This window comes from Camelus ferus, chromosome 23, assembly GCF_009834535.1.
Source record: "Camelus ferus isolate YT-003-E chromosome 23, BCGSAC_Cfer_1.0, whole genome shotgun sequence".
NCBI lineage: Eukaryota > Metazoa > Chordata > Mammalia > Artiodactyla > Camelidae > Camelus > Camelus ferus.
In genome coordinates, this window is record NC_045718.1 from 327066 (window position 1) to 354881 (window position 27816).

General features: G+C 39.7%; 1 protein-coding gene and 1 non-coding gene across 4 annotated transcripts in view; both read left to right on the forward strand.

Annotated features, from left to right (window-relative positions):
• The window catches only part of RAB3GAP2 (RAB3 GTPase activating non-catalytic protein subunit 2), a 75272-nt gene that overhangs the window by 20209 nt on the left and 27247 nt on the right, over nucleotides 1-27816 (forward strand). For all 3 annotated transcript variants that reach the window (XM_032466750.1, XM_032466748.1, XM_032466749.1), the window contains 16 exons: nucleotides 2789-2912; nucleotides 3635-3716; nucleotides 5252-5299; nucleotides 5376-5451; nucleotides 5774-5875; nucleotides 8734-8833; nucleotides 11767-11865; nucleotides 17354-17502; nucleotides 18260-18339; nucleotides 18451-18540; nucleotides 19924-20063; nucleotides 21974-22190; nucleotides 22769-22912; nucleotides 23150-23232; nucleotides 23588-23652; nucleotides 26013-26103. In XM_032466750.1, coding sequence (XP_032322641.1) covers nucleotides 2789-2912; nucleotides 3635-3716; nucleotides 5252-5299; nucleotides 5376-5451; nucleotides 5774-5875; nucleotides 8734-8833; nucleotides 11767-11865; nucleotides 17354-17502; nucleotides 18260-18339; nucleotides 18451-18540; nucleotides 19924-20063; nucleotides 21974-22190; nucleotides 22769-22912; nucleotides 23150-23232; nucleotides 23588-23652; nucleotides 26013-26103 — 1690 coding nt within the window. The remainder of the gene's footprint in view (nucleotides 1-2788; nucleotides 2913-3634; nucleotides 3717-5251; nucleotides 5300-5375; nucleotides 5452-5773; nucleotides 5876-8733; nucleotides 8834-11766; nucleotides 11866-17353; nucleotides 17503-18259; nucleotides 18340-18450; nucleotides 18541-19923; nucleotides 20064-21973; nucleotides 22191-22768; nucleotides 22913-23149; nucleotides 23233-23587; nucleotides 23653-26012; nucleotides 26104-27816) is intronic.
• On the forward strand, nucleotides 14093-14224 carry LOC116659442. The gene has a single exon (XR_004314835.1). It is a non-coding gene; the product is annotated as a small nucleolar RNA SNORA36 family (small nucleolar RNA).

Below are 27816 nucleotides of genomic sequence, written 5' to 3' on the forward strand. Positions count from 1 at the left end.
GCTGTAGATCAAAAGAGCGATGGAGCTTGTATTAAGAGCACGTGCCATTGCATCTCATGACAAGCTTGCATCATTCCCAAGCAGCCAGACTGAAGCTTTTGATCTAGAATTTCATGACACATCAAATCCTAATGATGATATGATGTAATAACATAATAGCCTACCAGCATGCCTCATTTCACTGTATTTCACAGACATTGCTTTTTTTTTTTTTTTTTTTTTAACAAATTGTAGGTTTGTGGCACCCCTGCAGCATACAGGTTATTGGCACCTTTTCCAACAGCATTTACTCACTTTGTGTCTCTTTGTCACATTTTGGACGTATTGGGAAATATTTGAAACCCTCCACCAGCAAAAAGACTATGACTCGCTGAAGGTTGAGATGATGGTTAGCATATTTTATCAATAAAATATTTTTAAATTATAGTATGTACATTTCTTTAGACACAATGCTATTACCCACTTACAGACTATATAGTACAGTGTAAACATAATTTTTATATGCACTGGGAAGTCAGAAATGTGTATGTGCTTTATTGTGATATGTGCTTTATTGCAGTGGTCTGGAGCCCAGCTCGCAGTATCTTCAAGATGTGCTTGTGTAATAAAATCATATGAGTATTTTCTAACCTGTTTTTGGTATATGGAACTCCAGCTTGTACACATCCAAGTTGGCCATGACGAACTAGGAGGATCTGCTTTTAGTCCCACAGTCACAAGGAAAGGTGGAGAGTTAGAGAGGTCATAGAAAAGGAAAGGCAGTGAAGAATGACGAAAGATTTTGGTTTTCACCCTCTTTTCCTCCCATCATCAGTAGATGAAACTGGAGTGCTGATCTACGTGATCTTTTTCTGGTTTCATGTTACTACTACAGATGTACATCTGTGAGGTGGCTCAGCCAGATTAGGGATGTAACTAGTCATCGTGAAATAGTTTCTCTGAATTTGCTTTCATGTAAGTGATGTCTGCTTCTCGTGCTTTCATCTTGGTTGGTTCTCACGGGGCAACTTTCATGTTTGCTCTGGGATCGCTTGTAGTCCCTCTGCTGGGATGGTGTCAGACAAGGCTTGATCACAGTTTGGCACTGAGTCCTAGGCCCAACCAAGAGGGCAATACTCTGTCCCTTCTGTCTAACTTGTACCTGCCATGGATGTGCCAGCCAGAATCTTGAAGCATGACATTGTAATATTACTCTAGGAAAACATTACTAAAGATACTGTTACTTCAGGATACATCACTTAGGGTATTAGCTTTGAATCAGTTGCTCGTTGTCATAGAGGTTCCTGTGCAAGAATAAGTAGTAGGTGATTCAGGTATCTTTATGAATACGAGTAAGGAGAACTTGGACTGTGGTTACTCATTTTTGCTATTGGGGCTGTGCTGCGTGTGGAGTTGAGGAGCTGGGGAGAGCATAGGCTTTGCCAGGTAGAAGGTTTCCAGTCTAGTGTGGGAGAAATACAGCCACAGAGTAAATAGCAGAGAATAGTAAGACTTTTAATTGCAGTAAGTTCGAAAGAAGGTAAAAGTCAGAGTAAGGTAGGACTGAAATAGGAACTGGAACTTGAGATGGAAAGACAGAAAAGAGAGGGAAAGTATTTTTAAATAGAGTGCTTAAAGAAATGCCTTAGGAATGTGCTGGCTCCCGTGTGCAGGTCGTTCCGCACAGCTCTAAATCGGTTTGCAGAACTAGAGAAAGATTAAGCTGGTATAAGCGATAAGTAAAAGGGTAGTTCTTTTTGAGAAAAGGCTTTTGATTCACTATGAGACTAGAGTCAAATCCCAGGAGGAGACAGGCTTCCCAAAGAGCTGTTGCAGGCGCCTACCAAGATGAGCAGGGTTCTCCTTTGGGCTCTGACACCAATTGTGTGGCAGGGAGCACATTTCTTAACTGGCCTAAGACTCCACCTTTTTTATTGTAAACCGAGTTTGGGCCTGTTAGTCTTTAAACACTGTCCATCTTTGACTTCCTTAAACTCTCTGTCTTTTCAGCAAATGTAAACATGCAGAGCTCATCCTTATTGGTGGCATCATTTTGGAAACAGGATAGTCTAAGGTATCTGTTGAGAGAAAAAGGTATGGAAGTGTATGTATAACATGCTGCCGCTTGTGTCAGAAAAGGAGGAAAAAGGGTAAATGTATCTGCCTGTGCGCACAGTGTCTCTGAGAATACACACAAGAACCGGTCACGTCTTTGTCTCTGGAGTAAACAGCTGCGTGGCTAGAATGCAGGAATATCAGAGAGATTGTTCAAAGAGGACCTTTTCAGATCTGCTGAATTTCTAACCATGGGAATTTACCTATATAGGGATACATTTTCAATTGAAAAAAAAAACAAAAAAACAGAACACCTTTCAGGTCACATAAGAAAGAATGTCAGAATTATCAAATACTTTTACAGATCCTACAACCGTAATTAATCATCAGATCATTTTTCCTTTGCTGTCTAGCTGTAGGTTCCCTAGCTGTCTGTCTCGAGTAGGGTTATTTACTAAGTTTCCTAACACTGAGTCATTCCTAGAATGATCCCTATGGGACATTCTCTTCATGTCTTGCTGTTTGCTTTATTTAAAAATTTTACGTTAATATTCAAAACTGAGATTTGCTTGAGGGGATGTTTTGTTTTTTGGTCGTCTCTGACATGCTTTGATAAGGAATATTACTGAGACTGTAAAAGAATTAGGAAGATTTTTTTTTCTGTTTTTCTGCTCCCTTGCTCTTCAAGGTGGACAAGCGGGGTTGGAATAGTCTTGGTATTTTGGCATGTAAGTAACTGTAGTTTTACCCACAGGAAGAAGAAGGAAATACTTGCAAAACACAAAAAACTTCCTGGCTTCAAGATTGTGTTTTATCCTTGTCTCCAACCAATGATCTTATGGTTATAGCTCGGGAGCAAAAAGCTGTATTTCTAGTGCGTAAGTACTCTATAATGTTCACTTATTTCAATGCAGAGAACAGAAAATGGATTAGGTAGAAAGAACAAGTGTTACTTCTAGTGTATGTATTGTATGGTGGCATTGGATAGTTTATTGGTCATGTTATATAACGCTTCTTAATTTCCTTTTTTATTATTTCTTCATTTTCCTCTTTCTTGTTCCTTTCTCTTCTCTTTCTTTCCTCTTTGTTTTGCTTTCTTGGCTGCAAATACATGAGCTGTCTCTGTGGTCCTTCAGAGGTAGTACTGGGCATCGCCCAATTCTTACCAGGCATGGTCAGAGCTAAAAAGGCCACTGACCACTTCTAGGTAATAATGTGAGTTAGGGTGACTTTCAACTCTAATTTGAAAACTCACAGTCTTATAAAGTAGGCTTTCCATCCAGTAGCATGAATCTAATAGAAAAATTTTCTCTGTCAAAAGGAGTTTTATAAATAAAAAGGTGGAATGGTACATAAGAATTACTAACTTTATTATATGGATTTCATTGGAGGAAAGAGAGACTAAAGAGAGTGTTTTATAAACATCTTATAAGTATTTTAAACATCATCTAATATTTACCCGTAGAAAGACTCAAATCAATTAATGTAGCACTAGTCAATTCTGTGCTCATCATTCTAAAGGGAAAGAGGGAAATTTGTAAATTACTATTTTAGTACACTACAGTGAAAGTTATTTTGTTTGATAACTTTATTTTTTCAGCAAAATGGAAACATAGTGATAAAGGGAAGGAAGAAATGCAGTTTGCTGTTGGGTGGAGTGGTTCTTTAAATGTCGAAGAAGGGTAAGTACCAGTTAATTTTTTGTGTGTCTCCGTGCGTTAAACGTATATGTGAAATTGTTTGACTTGTAAGTGAATCTGTTAAGAAGCTTCATCATTTGCAATGTTTAGTAAATGTATATTCATCACGGCCTTAGAAGTTTAGAGCGTGACTCAGGCAGGGAATTCTAATTTTATTTATCATATGATTACTTAAAAAAAAAAAACCTTTTATTTGGAGAGGATTTATAGAAGAGTTCAGAGAGAATCCCGTAACATCCCGTCCACATTTTGCCTTCTCAGCTCTTCATTACTAATTTTGTTCATCTGAACAGTCAAGGGTGGTCATTGTCCTCTCTGCTTTGCCAGCATTGGGCTGGTGCTTGCAGGGTGTGACAGTTCGCCACTAATTCTTAAAACTCATAAATACTTCAGAAATGCAAGTTGGTTAATTCACGTTTCCTACTGACCCAATAAGCGTTTTAAAACCAGGTCTCTAGCGGGGTTCCGTGACGGAGCTGCTCACCCAGAACCTGGAGCCAACACCGATAAATTTTTGTGACTGAAAGCTATCTGATCAGAATGAATAAGATTCTTCAGACTTTGAATTCAGATGAAAGACAACCAAGTGAGAGTCCATAGTACATGCCGGGCACTTAGTAGAGACTCACTGAAATATTCTCTACTCTTACCAAAATAAGTAATATTTCTCCTCAAGTCCTCAGTCAAAGCATTTTGAAGACATTTAATTTGTCAGAAATGCAAAGCAAATGTAATGGTTCAGCTACTTTAGAGACAGCAAACAAACAGAAAGCTTAATTTTGTTCAGTGATTATCTAGTTTGATGTATAGAGGAGAGTGTTCACAGTGGTTTGAGTAAGCTGGTGATGGTCCTGAGGTTTGACAGGTTAAATCAAAGTTGGTCAGTAGGAGTTATTTTAATTTTGAGGCTTGGTCTCTGAGCCCTAGACAAATTTTTCAAGTCTGCATGTCAGGAAAAAAAAAATCTTCTAGGGGACAGCTAACTTAGCAGGTGCTGAGAAGTAGGTTATCAGGAGCAGTTTCTGCGAAGTATGAAAGAAGCTGCCCGCCAACTGAAATGCAGTGCGTCTCCAGAGTAACATGCTCAGCAGAAATGCCGCTCGTCTGTGACGTGGTTGCCAGTTCCTCCCACCGCTGCCTGAGTCCTTAGCTGATGTGGAGGGAGGTAGATGGCAGGAAATGATTGCCTGGTGATCATTTGATATTTTCTTAGTTTTGTAAATAATCAGTTGTGCACAGTAAACGTTCACTTTCTTGACTTTTGTGCTTTTTATGACAATAGACAGTGAAAATACTGTTTTTATTAACCTTAAGTGAATGTGACATTATCTTTTATACAAATGGATTTTATGACCTGACGTAATGGTGGCGTTTCACTGTTTTTCACTTATGCAGTGGATAAAACTGATCCACAGAGTTCATCTTCCACTTAATTGCCCTTTAATGTCAAGTTATAGAGAAATAAAAGTAATTGATAAATTCGTTAGGTAAACATGTGATTTTGTTTTTGCTTTTAGGGAGTGTGTCACCAGTGCTCTCTGTATCCCTCTAGCCAGCCAAAAGAGGTAAGGGTAAATGAGTCATTTGTTTGCTTTGCTTTGATACATGAGTTATTGAGATCGTCCGTTTTGTTTGTCGCAGGAGTTCCACTGGGCGTCCAGACTGGACCTGCATTGTGGTGGGCTTCACTTCCGGTTATGTACGCTTCTACACGGAGGTGAGTTGAGTGTCACGCAGTTAAAAAACACCAGTTGACTAGAATACCTAGTTATGCATTCCGTTATGCTCATTTGTGACCCATTACCTGCCACTAGGCTGCAGTTGATACTTCATGGGGGTGGAGGCTGGAACAGGGGCAGGGGTGGTCGTAGAAAGTTCTGGTGGGAGCTACAGAGAGGAGAAGCTGTGTTCTTCTGAAGAGAGACTACCTGCCATCCATGGAAGGCTTGCTGGGGGCATGACACCCTCTGCCTGGCCACGCCTGCCCAGGTGTGTGGGTAAGGAAACAAGCCAGGGCTCTTCTCTGTGCTTCCTCCTAGAATGGCGTGCTCTTGCTTGCACAGCTTCTGAATGAGGACCCAGTGCTGCAGCTCAAATGCAGGACCTATGAAATCCCGCGACATCCTGGCGTGACGGAGCAGGTACCGTGAGAGATTGTGTCCAGAGTAACAGGGGATCTATAATAGATGTACAGTGTTGGGAGCCAGGACTGGAATGGCTATGACTTCTGCACAAAGATCGCTGTCATCTAGCACAATTTCTGCAGCTTTTGGACCATTGGTGTTTGTATTAGTATCTTCTTCAGGAAGACTGTCTAGTTCTGGAGATAAGTGAACTAGCTGGTGATTAGTCAGGAGGGTTTCTCCCCACAGTCATGCTCAATGGACCGTATAAGCTTAGCCTTGTGGCCTTGTCATGTGAGCCTTCATGCCAGCTCCCTTGTCCCCTGCCTCCCACCCCTTGTGGTCCACAAATGTCTTTGAAAATGGAAACACCTAGAGGAAAGGGAACCCTCCTACGTTGTTGGTGGGAATGTAAATTGGTGCAGCCACTATGGAAAACAGTATGGAGGTTCCTTAAACTAAAAATAGGGTTGCCATATGATCCAGAATTCCCACTCCTGGGCAAATGTCTGGAGAAGACTCTAATTTGAAAAGATAACATGCACCCCAGTGTTCACAGCAGCACTATTTACAATAGCCAAGACATGGAAGCAACCTAAATGTCTATCAACAGAAGACTGGATAAAGAAGACATGGTATATGGAGTACTATTCAGCCATAAAAAGAATGAAATAATGCCATTTACAGCAACATGGATGGACCTAGAGATTATTATACTAAGTGAAGTAAGTCAGAAAGAGAAAGACAAATACCGTATGATACCCCTTATATGAGAAATCTAAAATATGATACAAATTAACTTATTTACGAAACAGAAATAGACTCACAGACATAAAAAACAAACTTACGATTACCAAAGGGGAAAGGGGGTAAGGGAGGGATAAATTAGGAGTTTGGGGTCAGCAGATACAAACTACTATATATAAAATAGATTAACAACAAGGTCCTACTGTATAGCACAGGGAACTAACTACAGTAAATATCCTGTGACAAACTGTAGTGGAAAAGAATATGAAAAAGAAAATATATATAAATAACTGAATCACTTTGCCGTACACCAGAAACTAACACAAAATTTGTAAATCGACTATACTTCAATAAAAAAAATAAAGTAAACGTAGAAACACCTCAACAGTCCTAGAACAAGGGGCAAGGCAATTCTCAAAAGAAGGAATATAATTGGTCAAAAGCATATGATAAAATTTTGGACTGTACTAATATCCTGAGAACAGTAAGCAACTAACTACATTTGAGAATTTTTCACCTTTCAGATAGGCAAAAGGTGAAATTAACAAAACTTGGTGACAACATAGAGAAACAAGCGCTCTCATGTATTGTTGGTGGAAATGTAAATTGAGAGACACTTTCTTGAGACAGTTTAGCAATACGATTGAAAATGAAAATTGTGAATACTCTATTACCAGCCAACCCACGTGAAGGAATTTACACTAAAGTGACATGAAAAGATATATACAGAAGAATGTTCATAATAATGAAAAGATTTAATTCATTCGTAAACAATTATTTACTGCCTGTTATGTGCCCAGCCCAGATCTCATCACTGAGAATTCACTGGTGAACTAGACACACAAGGTTCCTTCTATTTTATTTTATTTATTTTATTTATTTTATTTTATTTTATTTTTATAGAAGTATAGTCACTTCACAGTGTTGTGTCAGTTCCTGGTGTACAGCATAATGTTTCAGTCATACATGTACATACATATATTTGTTTTCATATTCTTTTTCATTATAGGTCACTACACGATACTGAATATAGTTCCCTGTGCTATGTAAGATTCCTTATTTCGTGGAGCTTACAGTTTGGGGATGGTAGGCGGAAACCAGTAATAAACAGCTAGAGATTCCAAGATGATTCGGTCTCTGAGAGGTGCTATGAAGGAAGGGATTATGTTGATGAGACTGTAATGAGACAAGAGAATGGAGATGATGTTTGAGGCAGAGGCTCGGGTGTAGCCCTTCTGAGTCACTACATTTGAGCTGAGACCTGAGTGATCAGAAGAATTAGGCAGATGAAGACCTAGGAGGTGAAGGTTCAGGCACATAGAAAGCACTGAGCTGATAGTGACCTTCCTGGTCACGGAGCAAGGGGAGAGAGGTGAGACAACCTTAGAGATAGGTGCCGGATCTTGCGGCATGGTTAAAGAGTTCATGTTTTGAGTCTAAATGCAGAAGGGAGCCACTGGAGTGATTTAATCAGGAGGGAGGTGTGATCTGCTGTCTCACGAAGATCACGCTGGCCATGGAGTATGGATGGTAGGGACCGAGGGTGGAAGCAGGAGGCCAAACGAAACGTCTACCCATGGGAACTGGTTAACTGAATTTGGTACATACGGTGCAGTACAGCGTGGCCACAACAAAAAATGATTTGCTCACTTACTGAAATGTAAAAATATCAGACATATTATTGAGTAATAAAAAAACATGTTACAGGTTACACCACGTGGTATAGTCTCATATAGAAGTGTGTTTATATGTGACAGTATGTATTGAAATACATCTCTTTCCTCTTTTTATTTTACTATATTGTTTGTATCCATACAGTGACTATATTTCATTTTTATGAAACTTGTGGATTTTTTTTGGTTAATCTCACCATCTGTCCTGAAAACATTCTTCACCGTGTACAAAAGCTCATGTTTGAGAATTTTAAGTCCTCGGCCAAAAGGCATTCTGAAATTGTTTATTTTGACTATTCCTCTGCCTGATACTGTTTTTGTGTGTTGGGTGCTTGACAATTGGTTAGTTATAATTTTTAAAATTTTACCTTAATCATGACATTTAGCTATAATAGAAAAATAGATATGCTTATTTGGCAACGATGAAAACTTGTTATTTTCTTCTTTCTTTAATAGAATGAAGAGTTGAGCATCTTGTATCCAGCGGCCATTGTGACTATTGACGGATTTAGCCTTTTTCAGTCTCTTCGTGCCTGCCGAAATCAGGTAGCAAAAGGTAATTTTTGGCAAGAAATATCTAACTTCTGGTGATGGTTGTCATGTTTAATTTAACCTACTCAGAAAATTAAGTATGTTTTCTAAATTGAAAGGGCCTCCTGAACTAGATTTTAGGGAAAAAAGCCTGCTGCTGCAGAAATGGGAGTGCACTGTTGGGCAGATTGCTTAGGAAGATAAAGGCAAGGGCTGGGGCATCAGCACTCCTTGCGTGTTGCCAGTAGAACAGCAGCTTTGTTCACTGAGTCAGCAGTGTGTCTTGGCCGGTTAACAGAGAGAGTCAACCTAGGGGTGGAGAACTTAGTTGCGTCTAGCTGAGGAGCCAAACTTCTCTCTAGAGGAGCAGCTGTTTGGGCCAGCATGCTAAATAAAATCTTGTGATTCTACATTGCTTCCATTCTCACTGGGGGTAAAGACAGCACACTGTGTGCAGGGGGGGGCATCTCCACAGAAGGTGGGACCTGACAGGGCATTAGCACTGGCTTCTTCACCCTAACGTGAGACTGAACAGAGAAAAGTTGGAGACCTAAACATACTGTGTGCATAGGCGACTACATCATTTCCAGACTTCGGCATGAAAAGTGCACAAGTAATCAAGATTTCTTAACTTGTACTACCTGTAATTTACCCTCTGATGCTATTATATTCTTAGAAGAGGATATTGTATTTCATCAAATTCAAGATGCCATTGATTGTAACGTGCACTTTTTGTATACCCCTAAGAAGTGGAAATGCTGCCAGTGAGAGTCGCACCATGGATTTTAAGATCCCAGTTTCAGAGATGTTAAAATATGGGGAATAAAAGCCTTAAAATCAGTGAAAATACCAGCAGTGGTGCTGACTTCCCCTGCTTTCTTCTGGATTTGGGTAAAGGAGCCTTAATGTTCCTAAAACAAACTATGCTTAACTCTTAAGTTATTTAGATGGCTCCCTGAAAATAGAGTTTAATTAAGATATGTTAACCAATTCATAAAGATTATTCCTAAATCCAGAACTAAACTGTAAGACAGAAAAGAAACAATTTCTAGGGAAAGAATGCAGCATCTAATATTATGATAGAAAAATTGTCACTGTCTTTTTAACAGGTTGATATGATCAGTAAAATTCTGAAGTCTTGGTTATATGGTTCTTTAATAGTATATGATTTTCTCTGAAGACAGAATTTGAACTTTTGTGCCTATTTTCATAATCTTTTAAATTATTTAAATTTAGCCCACCATAAGCTTCATTATCTTCATTATCTTGGGAACACTTAAAAACAGCCACCAATAATATATATGCCTAAAGAGACTGGTGATTTTATTTAGGTAAGAATTCTGCCAATAAAGTAAACTGGAAATAGATAATTATAATACAGTAGCCAAGACATGGAAGTAACCTAAATGTCCAACAACAGATGACTGGATAAAGAATTTGTGGAATATTTATACAATGGAATACTACTCAGCCATAAAAAAGAATAAAGAAATGTGATTTGCATGCATGGACCTAGAAATCATCATTCTAAGTGAAGTAAGCCAGAAAGAGAAAGAAAAATACCATATGATATCACTCATATGTGGAATCTAAAAAAAAAAAAAGAAGGACACTAGAAACTCATATACAAAAGAAAGGCAGACTTGCAGACATAGTAAACAATCTTATGGTTACCAGGGAGAGGGGTGGGAAGGGATAAATTTGGGAGTTTGGGATTTGCAGATGTTAGCCACTATATATAAAAATAGATTAAAAAAAAACAGATTTCTTCTGTTAGCACAGGGAACTATATTCAATGTCTTGTAATGACCTTTAATGAAAAAGAATATGAAAATGAATATATGTATGTATATGTGTGACTGGGACATCGTGCTGTACACCAGAAACTGATGCATTGTTACTGACTGTACTTCAATTAAAAACAGAAATAGATCATTATAGTTGCTATCTTCAGCCATTTCATTTTTACTATTTTTGAATTTGTTTATTTTGTTATGTATGAAACCATAAAGCCATTTTAGCTCCTAGGAAGGAAGGAAGGAAGGAAGGAAGAGGGGGGAGGGAGGGAGGAAGCCATTTAGTGCCTCTTATTTATTGTAAGTTGCTCTAAAAATAATTCTGATTAGTTAGCTGCAAATTGTTGTGACTTGTGTTTCACAATATAGAAAAATTCTCTCTTCTTGGCCTTAATATCAGATCTGAAGTGCTCAGAGGATTCCATTTTTGCTTTGTCAGAGTGCTTTGCTTCGCCTTCCAGCCTCAGCAGCCAGCGCCCAGCTGTGTTCTGATTCGCAGCATGAGGGCGTGCTGCTCAGCGGACCCTGTGCATGAGCCTGTGACGAGGGGTGTGACTTGCTTTTCTTCTCGTTACTCACTCACTGGGTATAAATGCTGAAGTTAATGAGCAGCTCTTCATTCATTTTTTTTCTGGCAGTGGTGTTGCTGTTAGCATATCTTTCTGTCAAGCCTGGCCTCGGTCAATTAGAGACCGTGGTATGTGTACTTCCGCTGAGCATATTTGTCAGGTTTTTAGTTTTTCACAAAGGCACTGGGTTGCCGTTCCCAGGATTTTATTCAGTGTCTTTCTCAAGGGGGAGAAATCGCTTACTTGGCCTCAGTTGCAGTTTGAATTCATCTTGATTTTTAGTAGTAGTCTAGGATTTTTAGTAGTCTTCTCTAATTATTTGAGTGTCCCAGATTCTCTTGTGACAGCCAACTTAGTTTTTCTTTCTTTTTTTCTTTTCTTTTTTTTTTAAACAACTTATTTTTTAATGTTTGCATTTTATTGTCTAGGTGTGAGTAAATCTCACTTTACACACAGTTTACACTCCTTTGCCTCATTATTTTTGGTTGAAATTTTAGAATAATAAATCAAGTTATTACATTTTTGATGTTTTTGGTAACACTTCATTTTCTCCATTATTTAAGTTTGGATTGTCTGATTTTTATCTTTGACAGCTGCAGCATCAGGCAATGAGAACATACAGCCACCACCGCTGGCTTATAAGAAGTGGGGTCTACAAGATATTGACACAATTATTGATCATGCTAGTATTGGTAAGCATTACTAGTTCTAATTATTTTGGAATTTACTTCTTAGACTTTGATTGAAGTATCTCATTTGTTAGAAATACCGATTTATTCTTACGTGAAAAGAAAAATGCATTGCGTTTAGTGAGGTATTTGGAAAGTAGTTCAGACTTAGAGATTCTCATAGGTTAATAATGTCTTTAAGAAATAGTAGTTTTAATGATTATGCCCTCAGCAGCAGTATGTTACAATTTTAAGTCAGTCACTATTCAACTTAATTTTTATGCAGATGAGTTTAATTCATATAATTACCAGATAGATCAGTCTTATAAAAATGTAACCAGCAGAATATAGATAAAAGCAGATTTCTTCTTGCAAACAGTATATGAAGGCTGACTGTTAGGTCTCGGAAATGCAGAGATGGAACGACATGGTCTCTGCTGTCAGGAAGCAGGAGGCTAGTTGGAAGAAATACTTGGAAACAATAATGTACCCCAGCATAACGACTGTTGTAGCAGACAGGTGGACCAGCTGTAGTGGGAGCAGGGGAGGAGCCCCTTGCGCTGAGGGATCAGGAAAGAGGAGGTTGACTTCAGTCCGAGATTGAAAGAATGAGTAGGACTTGACCCAGAGAACCTGGGTAGTCTAGCGCGCAGGTGCTAGGCGTGCCCTGAGTGCTGGAAATGAGGAGGGCTGGCACGAGGGAGGCCAGAGTGTAAGCAGGAGTCAGATTCTGAAGGCCTAGTAAACTCTGCAGAGGAGTTGAGATCTTTCTCCCAGCCACACTGAGAGTCAGTGAAGGATTCTGAGCAAGAGAATGGTATCACTGAGCCTGTTAGAAAAATCACTTTGGTGGAAGTTTAGGGGTTGCATTGTAGGAGGTCAAGACTAGAAGCCAGGTGCAGTCAGGAAGCTGTAGTTATCTCAGTAAGAAGTAATGAACTTCTGAATTAAGCGTAGAAATGTGGGTGGGGAAGAAGGAAATGCCATTTTAAAATACATACGTATTTTTTCCTGTTATAGTGTAGTAGATGCTTGTTAACATTTTCAAATAGCATACAAACATATAAAGAAAGAAGGAAAAAGTAGCCCTTTAGATCTACCACCTAGAGATACCACCGGCCTCTCGGGAAGCATCCTTCCAGACGTACATGTGTCAGTGCGTGTGTAACGTGTGTATGGTTACGTACAGATGTGTTTTCATGAGTAGGGTTATATCCTGCCAACTATATTGTAGCCCTTCTCTAATCCATGAAGAGGCTTTCACAACAATTTTGCTAGCTATACATTTTGTTGGAGTGCTACTAGAAGACAGATGGCATCCTTGAAATAATTGAAAAGGTTTTATTTGCAGAGAAACTGTGCAGATGTGGCAGAGGAGAACCACAAGGGAGAGTAGCGTCTCGGGGCTGATTAGCAGTCCAGCTGTTAACCGTTCCTAGGCCTAAATTCTGCTCACTGGAGATAATCATAGAATCGTGCCAGAAGAGCAGGATGGCTATTGGCCAGTGGCCACGCGGAATAGCTGTGCTGGCTTCATTCTCCTTTCTGTCTTTGATCTCCTGATGGGGCTTCCCATTGTCTGAACCCAACTCGAAGTCGAGGTTAGTGACTTGTGCACCCCCGCTCCTGGGGGCCAGCAGGGAGAGAAGGAAGGAGTGTGAATCTAGAGGTGGGAACAGAAGATGCCTGACAGACAACTCTCTTTGTTTATTGTTGCATTTCTTGCACAGAATACAGGCAGACTTCACTATTTGTGTTTCGCTTTATTGCGCTCCACAGATACTGCGTTTTTACAAATTGAAGGTTTGTGGCAGCCCAGTGTCGAGCAAGTCTGTTGGTGCCATTTTCCCAAAAACATTTGCTCACTTTGTGTCTCTGTGTCATGTTTTGATAATTATTGAAATATTCCAACCCCTCCACTAGCAAAAAGATTATGACTTGTTGAGGACTGAGAAGGTGCTTAGCAATTTTTAGCAGTAAAGCATTTTAAAATTGAGGTTTGTACATTGTGTTTTTAGATGTCTACTGTTGCACACCTAACAGACTACAACAGAGAGTAAACATAGTTTTTATATGCACTGGGAAACCAAAAAATTCAGGACTCACTTTGTTGCGATATTCACTTTATTTCGGTGACCTGGAATTGAACCTGTAGTATCTCTGAGGTCTGCCTCTAATCTGTGTTAAGCACCTTATTGATAGACACTTCCATTTGTCTTTACTTTTTTGCTAATGTTAAAGTGTTGCGAGATTCCAAAGTGTTGAGTTCAGTTCAGGGTAACTTCCCTGTTCTGTTAATTAAACTTTGGGACATTGAAACAGGCTAGGAGAAATGATTGGATAGAAAATATTATTCTATTCATTTATCTCCCAGCCTACAAAATGGAAAAAAAAAGGAAGGTGCATTGAGCTTAGTGGTATGTACATCTTTATTTAAAGGTCTTATTAACTATTCAACAAAGAAATGAATGAATATTATGTCCTAGGCTAGAGATACTGGTGCTAGAAATGTAAGACAGACGGGACACCTGCCCTGGTGAAGCTTACATTCTGGTGATGGGGAGGCAAAAAATAAACAATTAGACCAAATGAATAAATATGGTAATAACAAAATATTAGTAAGTATCATGAAGAAAATAAGCAGAGGGTCATGAGAAAAGTAAAGGCAGAAGGAACTGGGCAGACTGGTGAGCACAGGCCTCTCCTGAGACATGAAGGATGCGAAGAAGCAGGCCGCATGAACAGGTGTAGGAGGAGCATTCCCGGCAGAGGAAGCAGCAGACATAGAGGCCTGCAGGCCCTGGAAGACTGGGAAGGAGGTCGGTGTGACTTGGTTGGAAGGAGTGAGCGGGAAATGGGACCAGGGAAGTATGGAGACATAAACTAGGGTCAGATCACATAGGGGTGAGGAGTTGAGGTTTTATTCTAAACGCAGTGGGTGTCATTGCCAGAGTCTTAAGTATGGACTGTTTAACAATATTACTCTGCCTGCTCTTCAGAGAGAGGCTTGCAGAATAAAAAGTGAAAGCGAGGAGACCAGCAGGGAGTTTGCTGCAGGAAGAGAGAAGGATGGCTTTGTCTAGGAGGAGGCAGTGGCACTGGGGAGAAGTTGACAGTGAGATGTATTTGGCACTTCCTAAGGGATGACTGTGAGAAATGAGAGAAAAGGAAGGATCAAAGATTTCTTAGTTTTTAGGTTTGAGCAACTGAGTGGATGATCAGACTGTGGCTGAAAGGAGAAGGCAGAGGTTGGAGTGGACGAATGGAGAGTTGTGTCTGTTACAAGTTAACTTCGGACACAGTCGGACATCCAAATGGAGGTGCCAAGTAGATAGTTGGATAGATGAGTCTGAAGGTCAGGAAAGAGGTCTGGGTTATGGATATAAATTTGGGAGGGGATGGTTAACTGTGGAATGCCACACAGAGTTCAAGAAGGGACATGGTGGATTGGATTTGATGACCTAGAGCTCTTCATTGACTGTGATGGGAGCAGTTTAAGTAGAGCAGTGGGGATGAAAGCCAGATTGGGGTATGCTTGAGAATAACTATTTCCACCTCCTACTTTCAAAAGTCAGAAACACAAGAACAGGAAATCAACTCACAGCGTCTCCATTTTGGCTTCAGTCCTGGCCTCTTTGTTAAGCTTCTTACTCATTTTCCGACTCCTCCTGAATATCCAGACTTAACACATCTGAGACAGGATTCTTGATATCCTCCCATCAGGCTTGTGCCTCCTTTTTGCTTCTGTCTGGTCTGTATCAGCTCTCTTCTTCTCTTGCTCATATCAAAAGCGTTCGAGTCGTTCTTGACTCCTTTTTTTTCTCATGCTCCTTGTCCAAGCTACCGTTTGTCTCTGCTGCACCCCAGTAGATCCTGAATCTGACCACCTCTCATGTCCACTGCTGTCAGTATGCTAATCCAAACTACCATCTTCTCTTGCCTGAACTATTGAGGGGAGAAAAAATCTAACTGGTCTTTCTGCTTCCTTTCTTCCCTCTTTAAAATCTGTCCACCAATTAAATTAGAAAGTATTTTAAAACTTAAAATTCAGTTTATACTCAACACCATTCACCCTTTGATTTTGTGCTGGTAGAGTCAGGCAGAACTTAGGCCAATTTTTTCATGTAGTAAAAACATTTTGTATATTGACTCATGAATTCATTCATAATTATGAGACAGGCATACTAACCTTTCAAAATTGTTCAGCGTTTACAAGGAACATTTGATGACTTTAATCCCTGGATCCAGTAAGTGGTGTGCTTATGAACTCCCGAAAGGCATCTCCTTTCTCAGGACTCATGTTCTGGAGCAATGCAGGTTTTGATCACTTGCATTCAGAGCAGAGGCAACACATAGATAAGAAAATTAGTGTAAGTCATGTTCCGTTCTACAGTGTGTTTGAGTTCAGAACCTCTCAACCAGGTATCTTCAGGTACCGGGAGAACCCAAGTTTGAAGACACTGCCTGAGACCACATACGTGGCAGTCTAGTGGAGAGCTCTTTACTTTCTAGATACTTTCTAGATTTCTCAGCTCACTCCCCCCCCACCCCCACCGCCCTGCCACCCAGGTGAATTTAAGTGTCACTGGCTTCTCTGATGCTCCACAGCATGTGGTGGCAGCATTCAGGCTGTCTCCTTTTGCTCTCAGAGCCTCGGGGACATGAACAGTAGCTCTTCGTTATAAAGGGCTGGGGATTTCTGGGCTACAGAGCAGATAGATGTCTGAAAGTACTTGTCTTCACTGTGTTGGGAAGGATACGGGAGCACAGATGCTCTCTCACCTTTTTGGTTGGGAATGTAAATCGGCACCACCTCTATGGCGTGCAGTGTCACAGTATTTTTAAGATTTTCAAAAAAAAATAGCTCCTCTTTGAGCCTGTACTTCTGTTTATGAGAATTTATTGTACAGATGAACCGATATATGGATTTGCAAAGAAAGATCAAGGATCTATCTTGCAGTGTTACTTGTCATGGCAGAAGGTGGGAAACGACCTAAAGGTCCGCTAGAAGGTCAGGTCAGTTACGGCGTAGCCGCCCAGTGGAATACTCTGAGCAATTGCCAAGACTGAGGCATGCCTCCTTGATATTTCATTAAATTAAAAAACAAGGCATACATCAGTTTATTTGGTGTGCAGTCATTTATGTACATACAACATTTCTGGAAAGCAGCATAAGAAACTTTGAGTTGTTGCCTTGAAGAAGTGAGCTTACACCCAGAGATATTGGTGGGCTCCGTATTTCTTGTGCCATGTTGAATTTTGTATTTAAATTGCTATTTAAATTTTGTTTGATAATATTTTATTAGTTTAGAGGGATTATGGATGGCAGTTTTTGTGTCTTATGAATGTTTTATGGCATTGATTTTTGTAGCTTTTAAAAATGACTTTTGTCTGTTAGATGAAACTAAGCAGTTAGCATCTCTTAGAATGGAGTTGAAATAAAAATTGAATGACCTAAAATGACAGTGTCATTTCAGTGCATTAAAATCATGTGTTGTTGTTTTATCATTAGGTATTATGACTCTGTCCGCTTTTGATCAAATGAAGACTGCCTCCAATATAGGCGGATTTAATGCAACAATTAAAAACAGCCCGCCCGCCATGTCTCAGTATATCACTGTAGGGTCCAGTCCATTCACAGGCTTCTTCTATGCTTTAGAGGTAAGAGTTTCATCACTGATCATGAGTAAGGCTACTCTTGATTTTTCAGCAAATTTGCAAATTGAGTGTGGTAACAACCTTAGAAAGATCGGAAGCAGTTTACGTTTCTAACTTTCAGTGTAAGCTAGTCTCAACTCACTTTCTTCCAAGTTCTTTAGATTAACTGAAAAGGTGCTAAAGTCAGCGTAAAACAAACAGCCTTCTTTGTTTCTGGTGCCCTGAGTGGGTTAGGGTTAGCTGAGTTGTCTTTAAATATTGCTGCAATATTCAGAAGCTTAGGGTTGTTAGTGATGTCAGCCCACCAGGGATCTGAGTAAATTAGGAGGTAAAAAGACAGAACAGGCTGCCAAGTATTCTTGATAAAGTGGTGAAAATTGCTTCCTGAGACTGGGGAAGGTTAGGTGTTAGATTTGGCAGTTCCTAGTTTTTGCTTAAAAAGCACACATCTCAGAATTGTCCAAACCATCTTTTTACTTACTAAAAGTATATATCAGAAAAAAGAGGGGAAGAGTCAGCTGTGTGTGGATAGGAAATCGATAGCCCTTCTAGAATGATGCCATTTTAATATCCTAGTTTACATTTTTAAAATTAATTACAGTTTCAAGAGAAATCATAAAGCTAGACCACTAGTGATTTTACCTCTAAACTAGCAGAGTTAAAACTTTTGATTGTATTGCTACCTTCTACCTTTTTAAAGTAAGCCTAGTTTAGAAAGTATGCTGTATTTTTCAGCTCTTTCAAATGTTCTGTTTTTCAGGGTAGCACACAACCACTGTTATCTCACGTTGCACTCGCTGTAGCGAGTAAACTCACTTCTGCTTTGTTTAACGCTGCCAGGTAAGGACATCACAGTTAAGATGATGTAATTTGTATCTCGCTTAGTTTTGATAGTCTGTGTTTTAAAACGCTGTCAGCCCTGGCTTTATTTTAAATTTTCTTCCCCTGCAGTGGTTGGCTTGGTTGGAAGAGCAGGCATGAAGAAGAAGCTGTCCAGAAGCAAAAACCCAAGGTTGAACCAGCTACCCCATTAGCTGTAAGGCAAGTCCATCATGCTTTTCTCACATGTTAGTAATTTTAGAAATGTACGGTGTGTCTGCGTGCTTAGCTGATTTGTTAATGTCCTGAGTCTTTGGAGCTTCTGAAAGCCATTTGCTTAGGACTCATTCTTTCCTCCAGAATGTAAACTCCACGAGGGTGGTGATCCTTGCCTGTTCTATTCACAGCTCTCTTCTTGTCATATAGTAGGTTCTCAGTGTGTGTTTGTTGAGTGCGCTTTTTTACAAATACCTATGCACTTAGCTTACGTTGCAGGAAAATTGGTTTATTGATGGTTGTTGAATTTTTTTCAGTAAAAAGTTTAGTTTGTCAGAAAGTTGTAGAAACTTAAAAAGTACTTAGTTTTAAAAACAAAAACCAGGAGCCACGTGCATCCAGGCCCTCTTCAGTACACTGGCTTGTGCTTGCTTATTACTTCCTTAGTGCTGATGGATATTCAGTGGATTCCTCAGGTTTTGGGGAGAGGGGCCGTGATTTTTGCTTGATTTTGTTCTGAAATCATTTTTATTGCCTAACATAAAGTACCACCGTGAAGGGAAATAGAAACCTCTCCCCTGTCTTTGATGTCCTTCAACTAAAGAGATATAACTAGTTATCTGTCATTAAAATGTATTGAAGATTCTCTTCTATGGTTTTTTCCCCCCATTTTAAAGTATTGTGTTATAACACATCACATTTTCTAAAATCACCCAAGAATCAAGAAATAAGCCAAGTGGCCCTCTACATCCAATAGATGTAAGAGGGGTGTAACTCTGTCTCAGGGACTTTTTTCAAAATGAGCTCTTCTGGACCTTTTCCAGTACTTCTTCACTTTTATTTTACTCACAGTTCTAATAAAATTGATTATAGACCAAGAGCAGTTTACAGACAACTATTTAGGAAGAAGGAAAGTCCTTGCTTTAAGCAGGTACATTGGTATCAGCAAGATATGACATCTAGGAAAAAATAGAACAGATTAGAAATAAGAACTTAAAATAGACAAAAAGATGCCTGTGTAGGGGCAGAGTATTCCAAAATTGAGTTTGCTGTGAGGAGGGTGTTGTTTCCTGTGACCTGTCACTTAATCAAGGAAAGATGGTTGTACTTGATACTCTCTGAAGATATAAAGTTATGGATCTCTATATAGAAAATCTCTGAAATGAAACTTAGGTGTTTTTATTTTATAATAGGAGAAACTCCTTTATGCATTTGTATTGCAAAATGTTTGGTGTAGATTAGTTAGTAAATTATCTATTAATCCATACAAGGTTCATTTTTCTCTATATAAAAATAGATGCAGACTGTTTTGTTAATGCATTCATTATTCTTTTATATACTTGAGGATCGGACTTTGATTTGAGTTTCTTATTTTCTTTTAACTATTAGATTTGGACTTCCAGATTCTAGACGCCATGGTGAAAGTATATGTCTGTCTCCGTGTAACACACTGGCAGCCGTAACAGATGATTTTGGCAGAGTTATTTTGTTGGATGTAGCTAGAGGAATTGCAATACGCATGTGGAAAGGTACTTACAAAAATCCAGGAAAAAAGTTAATTTGCTTTTTACCCCAATAGTTGAGCAATGTTATCCTTCTTCACTTCTGGTTAATAACACTGTTTAATTCTTTTTATTTATTCTCTCTTTTCTTTCTTTTCTTTTTTTTTTTAACGTGAACTCAGATCAGCAACACTTGACCCAGTAGTCCAACTGATACATCCTTTAAGTGTGACTAACTCTTTGGCTCTTTCAACTTTTTCCTTCTGTATTTCTTTTCAATTCTTACTGTCATTCTCAATTCCTGAATTCAGTTTCTTGCCCCTGCCAGGTTCATTGCATTTTGCAAGGCCATGCTTGAGTCAGATGTTCTTCCCAAGTCTAGAATGTCGAGTCTTTGGGATTTAAGATGGCCAAACCTAGCAAAATCCATTTTGGCTAACTTGGCTTCCATATCCATATGCTTAGGTCAGTTCACTTAAGCTTCTCGGTAACTGTGTCAGTTAAGAGTTGCATTTAGCTTCAAGTAACAGAGCCAAGTTCAGGATTGATATGTTATCACTGTGACATACTCAGGAGCTCAGTCTCCTTCCATGTAGCTTCCCCACTCAAGGTTATCTCATGGTTCAAATGGCTGCTGAAGCTCCTGGCCTCATTACCTGCATCCCAGGACAGAAGAAGGGGAAGAGAAGAACTGACAACTTGGTCCACTTTGAAGATATTTCTTGAAGCTTTACCAAGCTTTTTCTACAATATATTAGCCAGGACTTAGTCACATGACCATACCTAACTATAAGGGAAACTTGAAAATAGGCACATTGTCAACCTGAATAAAATAAAATCTCCTTGACTAAGGAAGAAGGGAGAACGTGTTGTGTGAAATTATCTGGTTAACAGCATGTCAGCACAGACTACTAGTTAGAAACCACAATTTTAGTGCAATCTGGTCTTGTTTTATTTAGCATTGTGAGGAAAAATGGATTTGAGGACATTAAGTACTCTGGGCTGGACTGAGCCCACTGTTACCTTCTTGCCAAAGGATTCCTGCAGTGTTTACCAGCCATGTGTTCAAGTGTCTTTAGAGATAGGTTTGGATGCTGCAGATACATAGTTTCTCCTTGGTGTTTGTCTTTTGCAATAACATCAAGGGTGTGTTATCAGGGAGACTTTCGCAAAGTATAGAAGACAGGTATACCAGCTGGTCCAAATCCACCGTGGCAGTTCATTGCTGCCGTTGTTGCCTGTTGTTCTGCATCTGATGCAGTCTGCTTTCCTCCCCATTCTGCAAAGACAGGGATCAGTTGCCTGTGAGAGGGGCCACCCTCGGATGGCAGGCAGTGTCAGCTGCATCTTCCTGCTTCCCATCCTTCTGCAGCCCGCTTGCCCTCTGTCTGCACACCCCCAAGGGACTTGAATTGCAGGAAATCAATTGGATCTTTTCTTATATTTTAATTGGATTTTTATTTTCAATCTGAACCTGATAACCTCCCCAGAGTTTTTTAATGGGAAGAAATTTCTTAAAGAGGGGGAGGGAGGGGAATGGAATCAGGGAAGGTTGCTCACAAAACCTCCATGATAACTTTTCTTTTTAAAGAAAACAGTGATCAGAGGCAAACAGAAAATACTAATTTTTAATAACTTGGTGATTGATTCAAAATTTATTATCATTATTACTATCTTCTTTTCTGTTTAAGATATTTCATAATAAAAAGATAATATACTTTTTTTTAAATGGTGGTCCTGGGAATTGAACCCAGGACCTCATGCATGCTCAGCATGCTGTCTACCACTGAGCTATTACCCACCCTCAATAATGAACTTTTATAGCTTCTCTTGAGAACCCCTCTGCCCCCCCATGAAAATATCCCAGAGTGCTTCAGAAGGCTGCTGCTAAACCTTGATGAGAAAACTAAGTAGCTTTCCTTTTCTGTGTCTCCAAGGGTATCGAGATGCACAGACTGGTTGGATCCAAATTGTGGAGGATCTCCATGAAAGGGTGCCAGAAAAGGGGGACTTCTCCCCCTTTGGAAGTCCTCAGGGTCCAAGTCGAGTGGCCCAGTTCCTTGTGATCTATGCACCACGGAGGGGGATTTTAGAAGTGTGGAGCACACAGCAGGGACCTAGAGTCGGGGCTTTCAACGTGGGAAAGCACTGCAGGTAAGCCGCAAACCCTGGCCTCTTCCTGGTTACGGAAAGGAATGCTTTTGTTAAAGTAAAGCTTAATTTTAAAGCTACTTATTAGATCGCAGGTTGTTTGAGAATTGAAATGCACTTTATTATGGTTTTTCCTGCAAATGCCTGGGATATAATTAAGGATTAAGTGTTTGTTAAATAACAAAAGAATCTGATTGAAAAGGCTCGATATGCTACCGAGTTAAAGGTAGCTTTAGTGCTGCCGTCGGTCCCCTTCCCTCCACCTGCACTGCTGGAGGCTCGGGAAGAGAGATCCCTTCACGGTCCCCTGGTGATGATGCCGAGTGAGGTGAATGCTGGGTTTGCCGCTGCAAGATAGGCTTGACTGTGTTCATGTCATTTTCTAGCACATTTGAATGAGGTGGAAACCTGTCAGTCGGGTTCTGCTTTGTTTATGTTTCTGGTATCAGCTAGTATTTGTTTGCCGCATTAAATGCTCCTGAATCGCTAATAATGTAGGGGTCCCAAGCTATAATAAAAGCAGCTTTTGACATTTCCCCTTCCGCTGAGATTTTTACCATATTGGTATGTGATTTCCTCAGGCTTCTGTATCCTGGTTATAAAATCATGGGCTTAAATAACGTTACCAGCCAGAGTTGGCAGCCGCAGACTTACCAGATCTGTCTGGTTGACCCTGTGTCTGGAAGTGTGAAAACAGTGAACGTTCCTTTCCACTTAGCACTGAGGTAAGTACTGTCACGGGCCAGCCTGTTACTGTCCTCCTGCTGACTTCTCCCTGTCCCTTATTTTGCTGATTGTTTTGCTTTGTTTTGCAGTTGTTGTTTTATTTTCCTTTCTCATTAGACTGATACCTTTAAAGTTAAATAGAAAGAATAGGAAGGAGAAAGAAATTTGGAGCGAGTCAGAATTAGAAGGGAAACAGTTTCGCATTCTGTAAGGATTTGTGGGCTTTCTTGTTGTAGTGATAAGAAGAGTGAACGAGCCAAGGATATGCACTTAGTGAAGAAGCTGGGAGCCTTACTGAAGGCAAAATCTCCTAATCTTGGTAGGTGTCTTTTAATAAAAGCGAAGCATACTGTTAGGTCATTTTTTAAATTATAAGACTATTCTCAGTGGAGCAATCAAAATACTTCAGTTCATTTATGAGCTAATGCAGCTCCTTTTTGGAATGAGGTGATGTTATACAAGCAATCATGTAGTTTTTACTCGAAATGCTCTAAAGGATGAAACAGGCCATTGCGGGAGTGTGAAAATTTGTAACAATAAAACAGTAATTTCTAAGAGAACCCAGAAACCCTTTAGACTGACTGATAGTACAAATACACGTTTTTTTTCTCTCAGAATAAAATTCACCTATAATAAAAGTAGAAATTTTTAACTTTGGTTCATTGTCTTTTTAGATTTGATTGAAAGAGAAATAAAAGAATTGATTCTTGATATTAAGTACCCTGCAACCAAAAAGCAAGTAAGTGCATGCGATTAATGAACTTCCCTGCTGAGTAGCTGTATGTGTCCTTCTTAACAAAACCTTTATTTTCCTATTTCCTTCCAAACATGACAGGTTGAAGTCTTCTCTTTGTGTTTTTATTCATGTTCATCCTTTTTTATATTTCCATGTGGAAGTTTCTGTTGTCTCTTTTTTTAAAAATTAAGTAATATTATCATACATGTAAGTACATGTGTTTTATACACATACACAAACCGATACATAACATATATTCAAATTAAATAAGACAGAGATGTGTATGAGCACTGCCTCAAGAAATAGACTGTTACCAGGAACTCTCCAGAGCCCTGCATGTCCCTCCTCCAGCCCACCCCCTTTTCCCATCCCAAAGGTAACCAGTGTTCAGAATTTCATGTTTCTCTTTTGCTTTTCTTTATCGTTACATCATTTCTGTATGGCTCCTTTAAAACACATTGACCCATTTTCCCCTTTTTTGAACTTTATGTACATGGAGTCATGCTGTCTTCTTCTGTGACTTGGTTCATTCCTTCAACACTGTTTCTGGGAGTCGGCCATGCGCCTGATGCCCGCAGTCGCGCCTGACTCGCGTTCTGTGCTACGTGAATTCCAGTCTGCGAGTACAGTTACTTGTTTAATCTCCTGTCAGTGAACATTTAGGCTCTTTCCAGTTTTTCTGCTGTTACAAACAGTGATAGTGTGATATTCCTTCTACGTTTCCTGGTGTACGTATGCGAGAGTGTCTCCTGAGCGTATACCCAGGAGTGGAGTTGCTAGAGTATGAGCGTCTTCGGCTGCACCAGGTGATGATAAATTGTTCTCAAGACACTGGTACTAATTTATGTTCCCACTTACATGTGGAAGGGGCCGTGTAGCCTCACAGCCTCAGCCTCCCATGGTATCGCCAGACTTGTGACCTTTTGCCAGGCTCCTGGTTATAATATGGTAGCTCATTATGATTCCTTTTACTCCCATTCCTCCTATCCAGACCCCTTGGAATGCTGCCCAAGTTCTGACTATAAATTCTTACGTGACACCCAGTCCTCATGGATGCCTCTGAACTCTGCTTTTAATCAGAACCAGAGAGCTGATGACTACAGTTGTCCCTCAGTATCCGTGGGGGTGTTGAGTCCAGGACCCCCTGCGGATACCTAAATCTGAAGGTGCTCAAGCCGCTTCCGTAAAACGGTGTATTTGCATATAACCTCTGCACGCTCTCCTGTGGACTTTAAATCATCTCTGGGTTACTTGTAACACCTAACACGCCTAACACAACAAACAGTTGCACAGCGTTTTTGGAACTTTGTGGGATTTTTTTTCCCCAATATTTTCAATCCATGATTGGCTGAATCTGCAGATGGGGAACCCTTGGATACAGAGGGACAGCTGTCCTTGTTTTCTAATTGTTTCATGTATATTAGTCATAACACCCCAACTTCTTCCTCTTTATCTTTTTTAAGCACCTTCATGCAGTGATCTTACCAAATATGTCATTTTCATAACGGACAGCATCTGAAATAGTGGGGTGATTTAGTGAATCCTGATTTCTTTTTCTCTCTCTCATTTCACTGTGGCAGTCATTTTTCAGAAACACTTGTTTATTGTTTTATTGTAGAAGAGGCAGGTCTCTGGGACTTTTAATCGAGTTTTCTATTCCACTGATACTGCCGTTTGGCTCTCATTTTCCTCAGGGCAGAGTCTCCATTATTAAAGGTAGCCCTTGTGACAAAGTGGGCTTGTGGAAAGGCAGTTGAGGGCATCTCGTGGAAGGGGAGGGTCATAACCCACACAGTTCTTCTCATTTTGTTACCACCTTTCTTACCTTACATCATGGAACAACGAAATTGGGAAACTGACATAGTGCCACAAATACCTGCCAGTGGCAGGAAGCGGGGCAGTGGGGGGAGGTGGGGAGTATCCGTGTCTAGCAAGGCCAGTGGAGCCAGCCAGCCGTGCTCAGCTGCAGTGACTAAGCTGTCGTCGGTCTTTATCATCGACGTGACAGTAGCAGCCTCTGCTTTTCACTCATGCCTGTGTGGTATAGACTCAGACTCTTACTGGTGAATAGCTTTATCTCTGTTTCTGTTTCGTCTTGGCCATTCTGTTGAACGTCAGTTGCCTTCTCGTTGTCTCATTCTCAGTCCAGACTTTTGTCCTTGTACCGTATTTGGCACGACATGAAATGCATTACATGTTACTCGTGATGCAGCTTTAATTCTCAGGTGTGCACATGGAAACATCTTTAAAGTGGAGCGTCCCTTTGAGACTTGGGGTGGTGCAAGTGTAGGCATAAATGTAAAATTTAAAAAACCAAACCACTGCCTTCTGTTTACAAGAATTGCTCCATATCTTTCTTCTAGGCATTGGAAAGCATTTTGGCAAGTGAACGTTTACCATTTTCCTGCCTTAGAAACATCACTCAGACTTTAATGGACACTTTAAAAAATCAAGGTAATGGGGTTTGTACTAACTGGAGGTATATATATAGTCTCACCTCAAATTTTGGTACTGATTATAGAAAGCTATTATGGCTTATGATGCCACCATGTTTGTTTAATGTGGGAATAATATATAAGACAGAAGGAAGCTGATTTCCTACGTTAGTATTGGGGACTTTTTAATTCCCTGGTCATTGTATGCAGTTGATCTTCATCTGAACTTTCCCTGAAGATGGTGACTCTGTTTCTCACCGTAAGTATTTTTCTTTTGAATCCATCAACTGTGAGGAAGGTTATCAGAAGGGAATGATGAAAAGTTTAGAGCAGCGTGATACAGTTTAGAGCAGCGTGAAAGCCACTGGCACGAGGGGACGCATTAGCAGGTGGCAAGCAGAAACGACCAGGTTCTCTTACTGCCACTGTGTTTTATTTAACTTTATGGAAAGAGAGAGATTTCTGTAGATGGGGCTTTCTTTAATGTCATTTTGACTGAGATAATGATTTTTTAAAAAATCCGTGCTTTGATTAATGTTTTGTTAATGTATGGAATCCACATTTCCTTATCTGCGTCCCTCATGAATGGAGTTAGGACTTCCAAAGTCACAGACTGTGATTACATGATCAATTCTGAGTTTGCTGGTTTTTACTCTTCAGAATTTATTTGTCTGGAAAAGAATGAGATTTGTAACTTGTGTTGTAGCTCCATGTGCTGTGCAGCTGAGCTAGCAAAAGTTAATTTATTCTTAATTCCTAGTATCAGTTAAATTGTAGCATGTGGTGTGCTGACTTCATCTAGTCATGAGTTTTTGTTTGTTGTGTAAACTATATGAAGCCAGCTTTATATTTAATTATAATTATATTTAAGCCAACTTAAAGTGGCTTAATAAACAAATCATAATATGCTACTTCAGGTCTTTAAGCATCCTAATTTTGAGATTTTTTTTTTTCTTCAGCACATACGAAGAGCTGACTTTTGGTAAATAGTGATCTCCTTTATTGCACACAACTTGTTAGAAATACCTCTTTTAAAAAATACAGTACACTTACAAAGTCACCCCACCTCTCAAGGCTTTAACAAAATATCAAAATTTATTAAATTAAAAATTATCTTTTACTGGCCTGGGAGTGAACCAAACACTGTTGTTGGAGTTCTATAACTAGTTTCAGGTTCTCCCTATAAATGAGATTCCTAAAAATGTCATTCGGTATACTAAGTTTTATCGTGGCTGTAAGAACTCAGTCTTCCATCTTACTGGATTCCATATCAGAATTCCTGGGAGTTTTCAGTGTCTGCTTTTTTAAAGTTTAAATATTTGTTTTGTATTAGAAATATTTAAATTATCATACAGGAATATATTATACAGAGAGTATTTTTCCAGCATTAATCTTGGAAAAAAACTAATTGATGGAGGATATTAAATGGAATTCTACTTTTGGTCTCTTTGTCAGCCTTTCTTGAAGATACAACTGTGACAGTCCACAGTTTCTGCCTGCATTATTACATCTTTCACACCGTGGTAATAAGGAGAGCCAGGCAACTTTCTGTTTGTCTTTTCTCAGGATGTGCGCATAATAGACAACGTATGAGTTATGGGGTGAGGGAGAATATGTTCAAAGCCGTCTCCAAATCATTCATCTAAATTTGAGTGATACATTTCTTCTTTCTTTTCTCCTCCCTGCTCTTAGAGCACCTTATTCCATTTAAAAATTCAGATATTTTGCCATG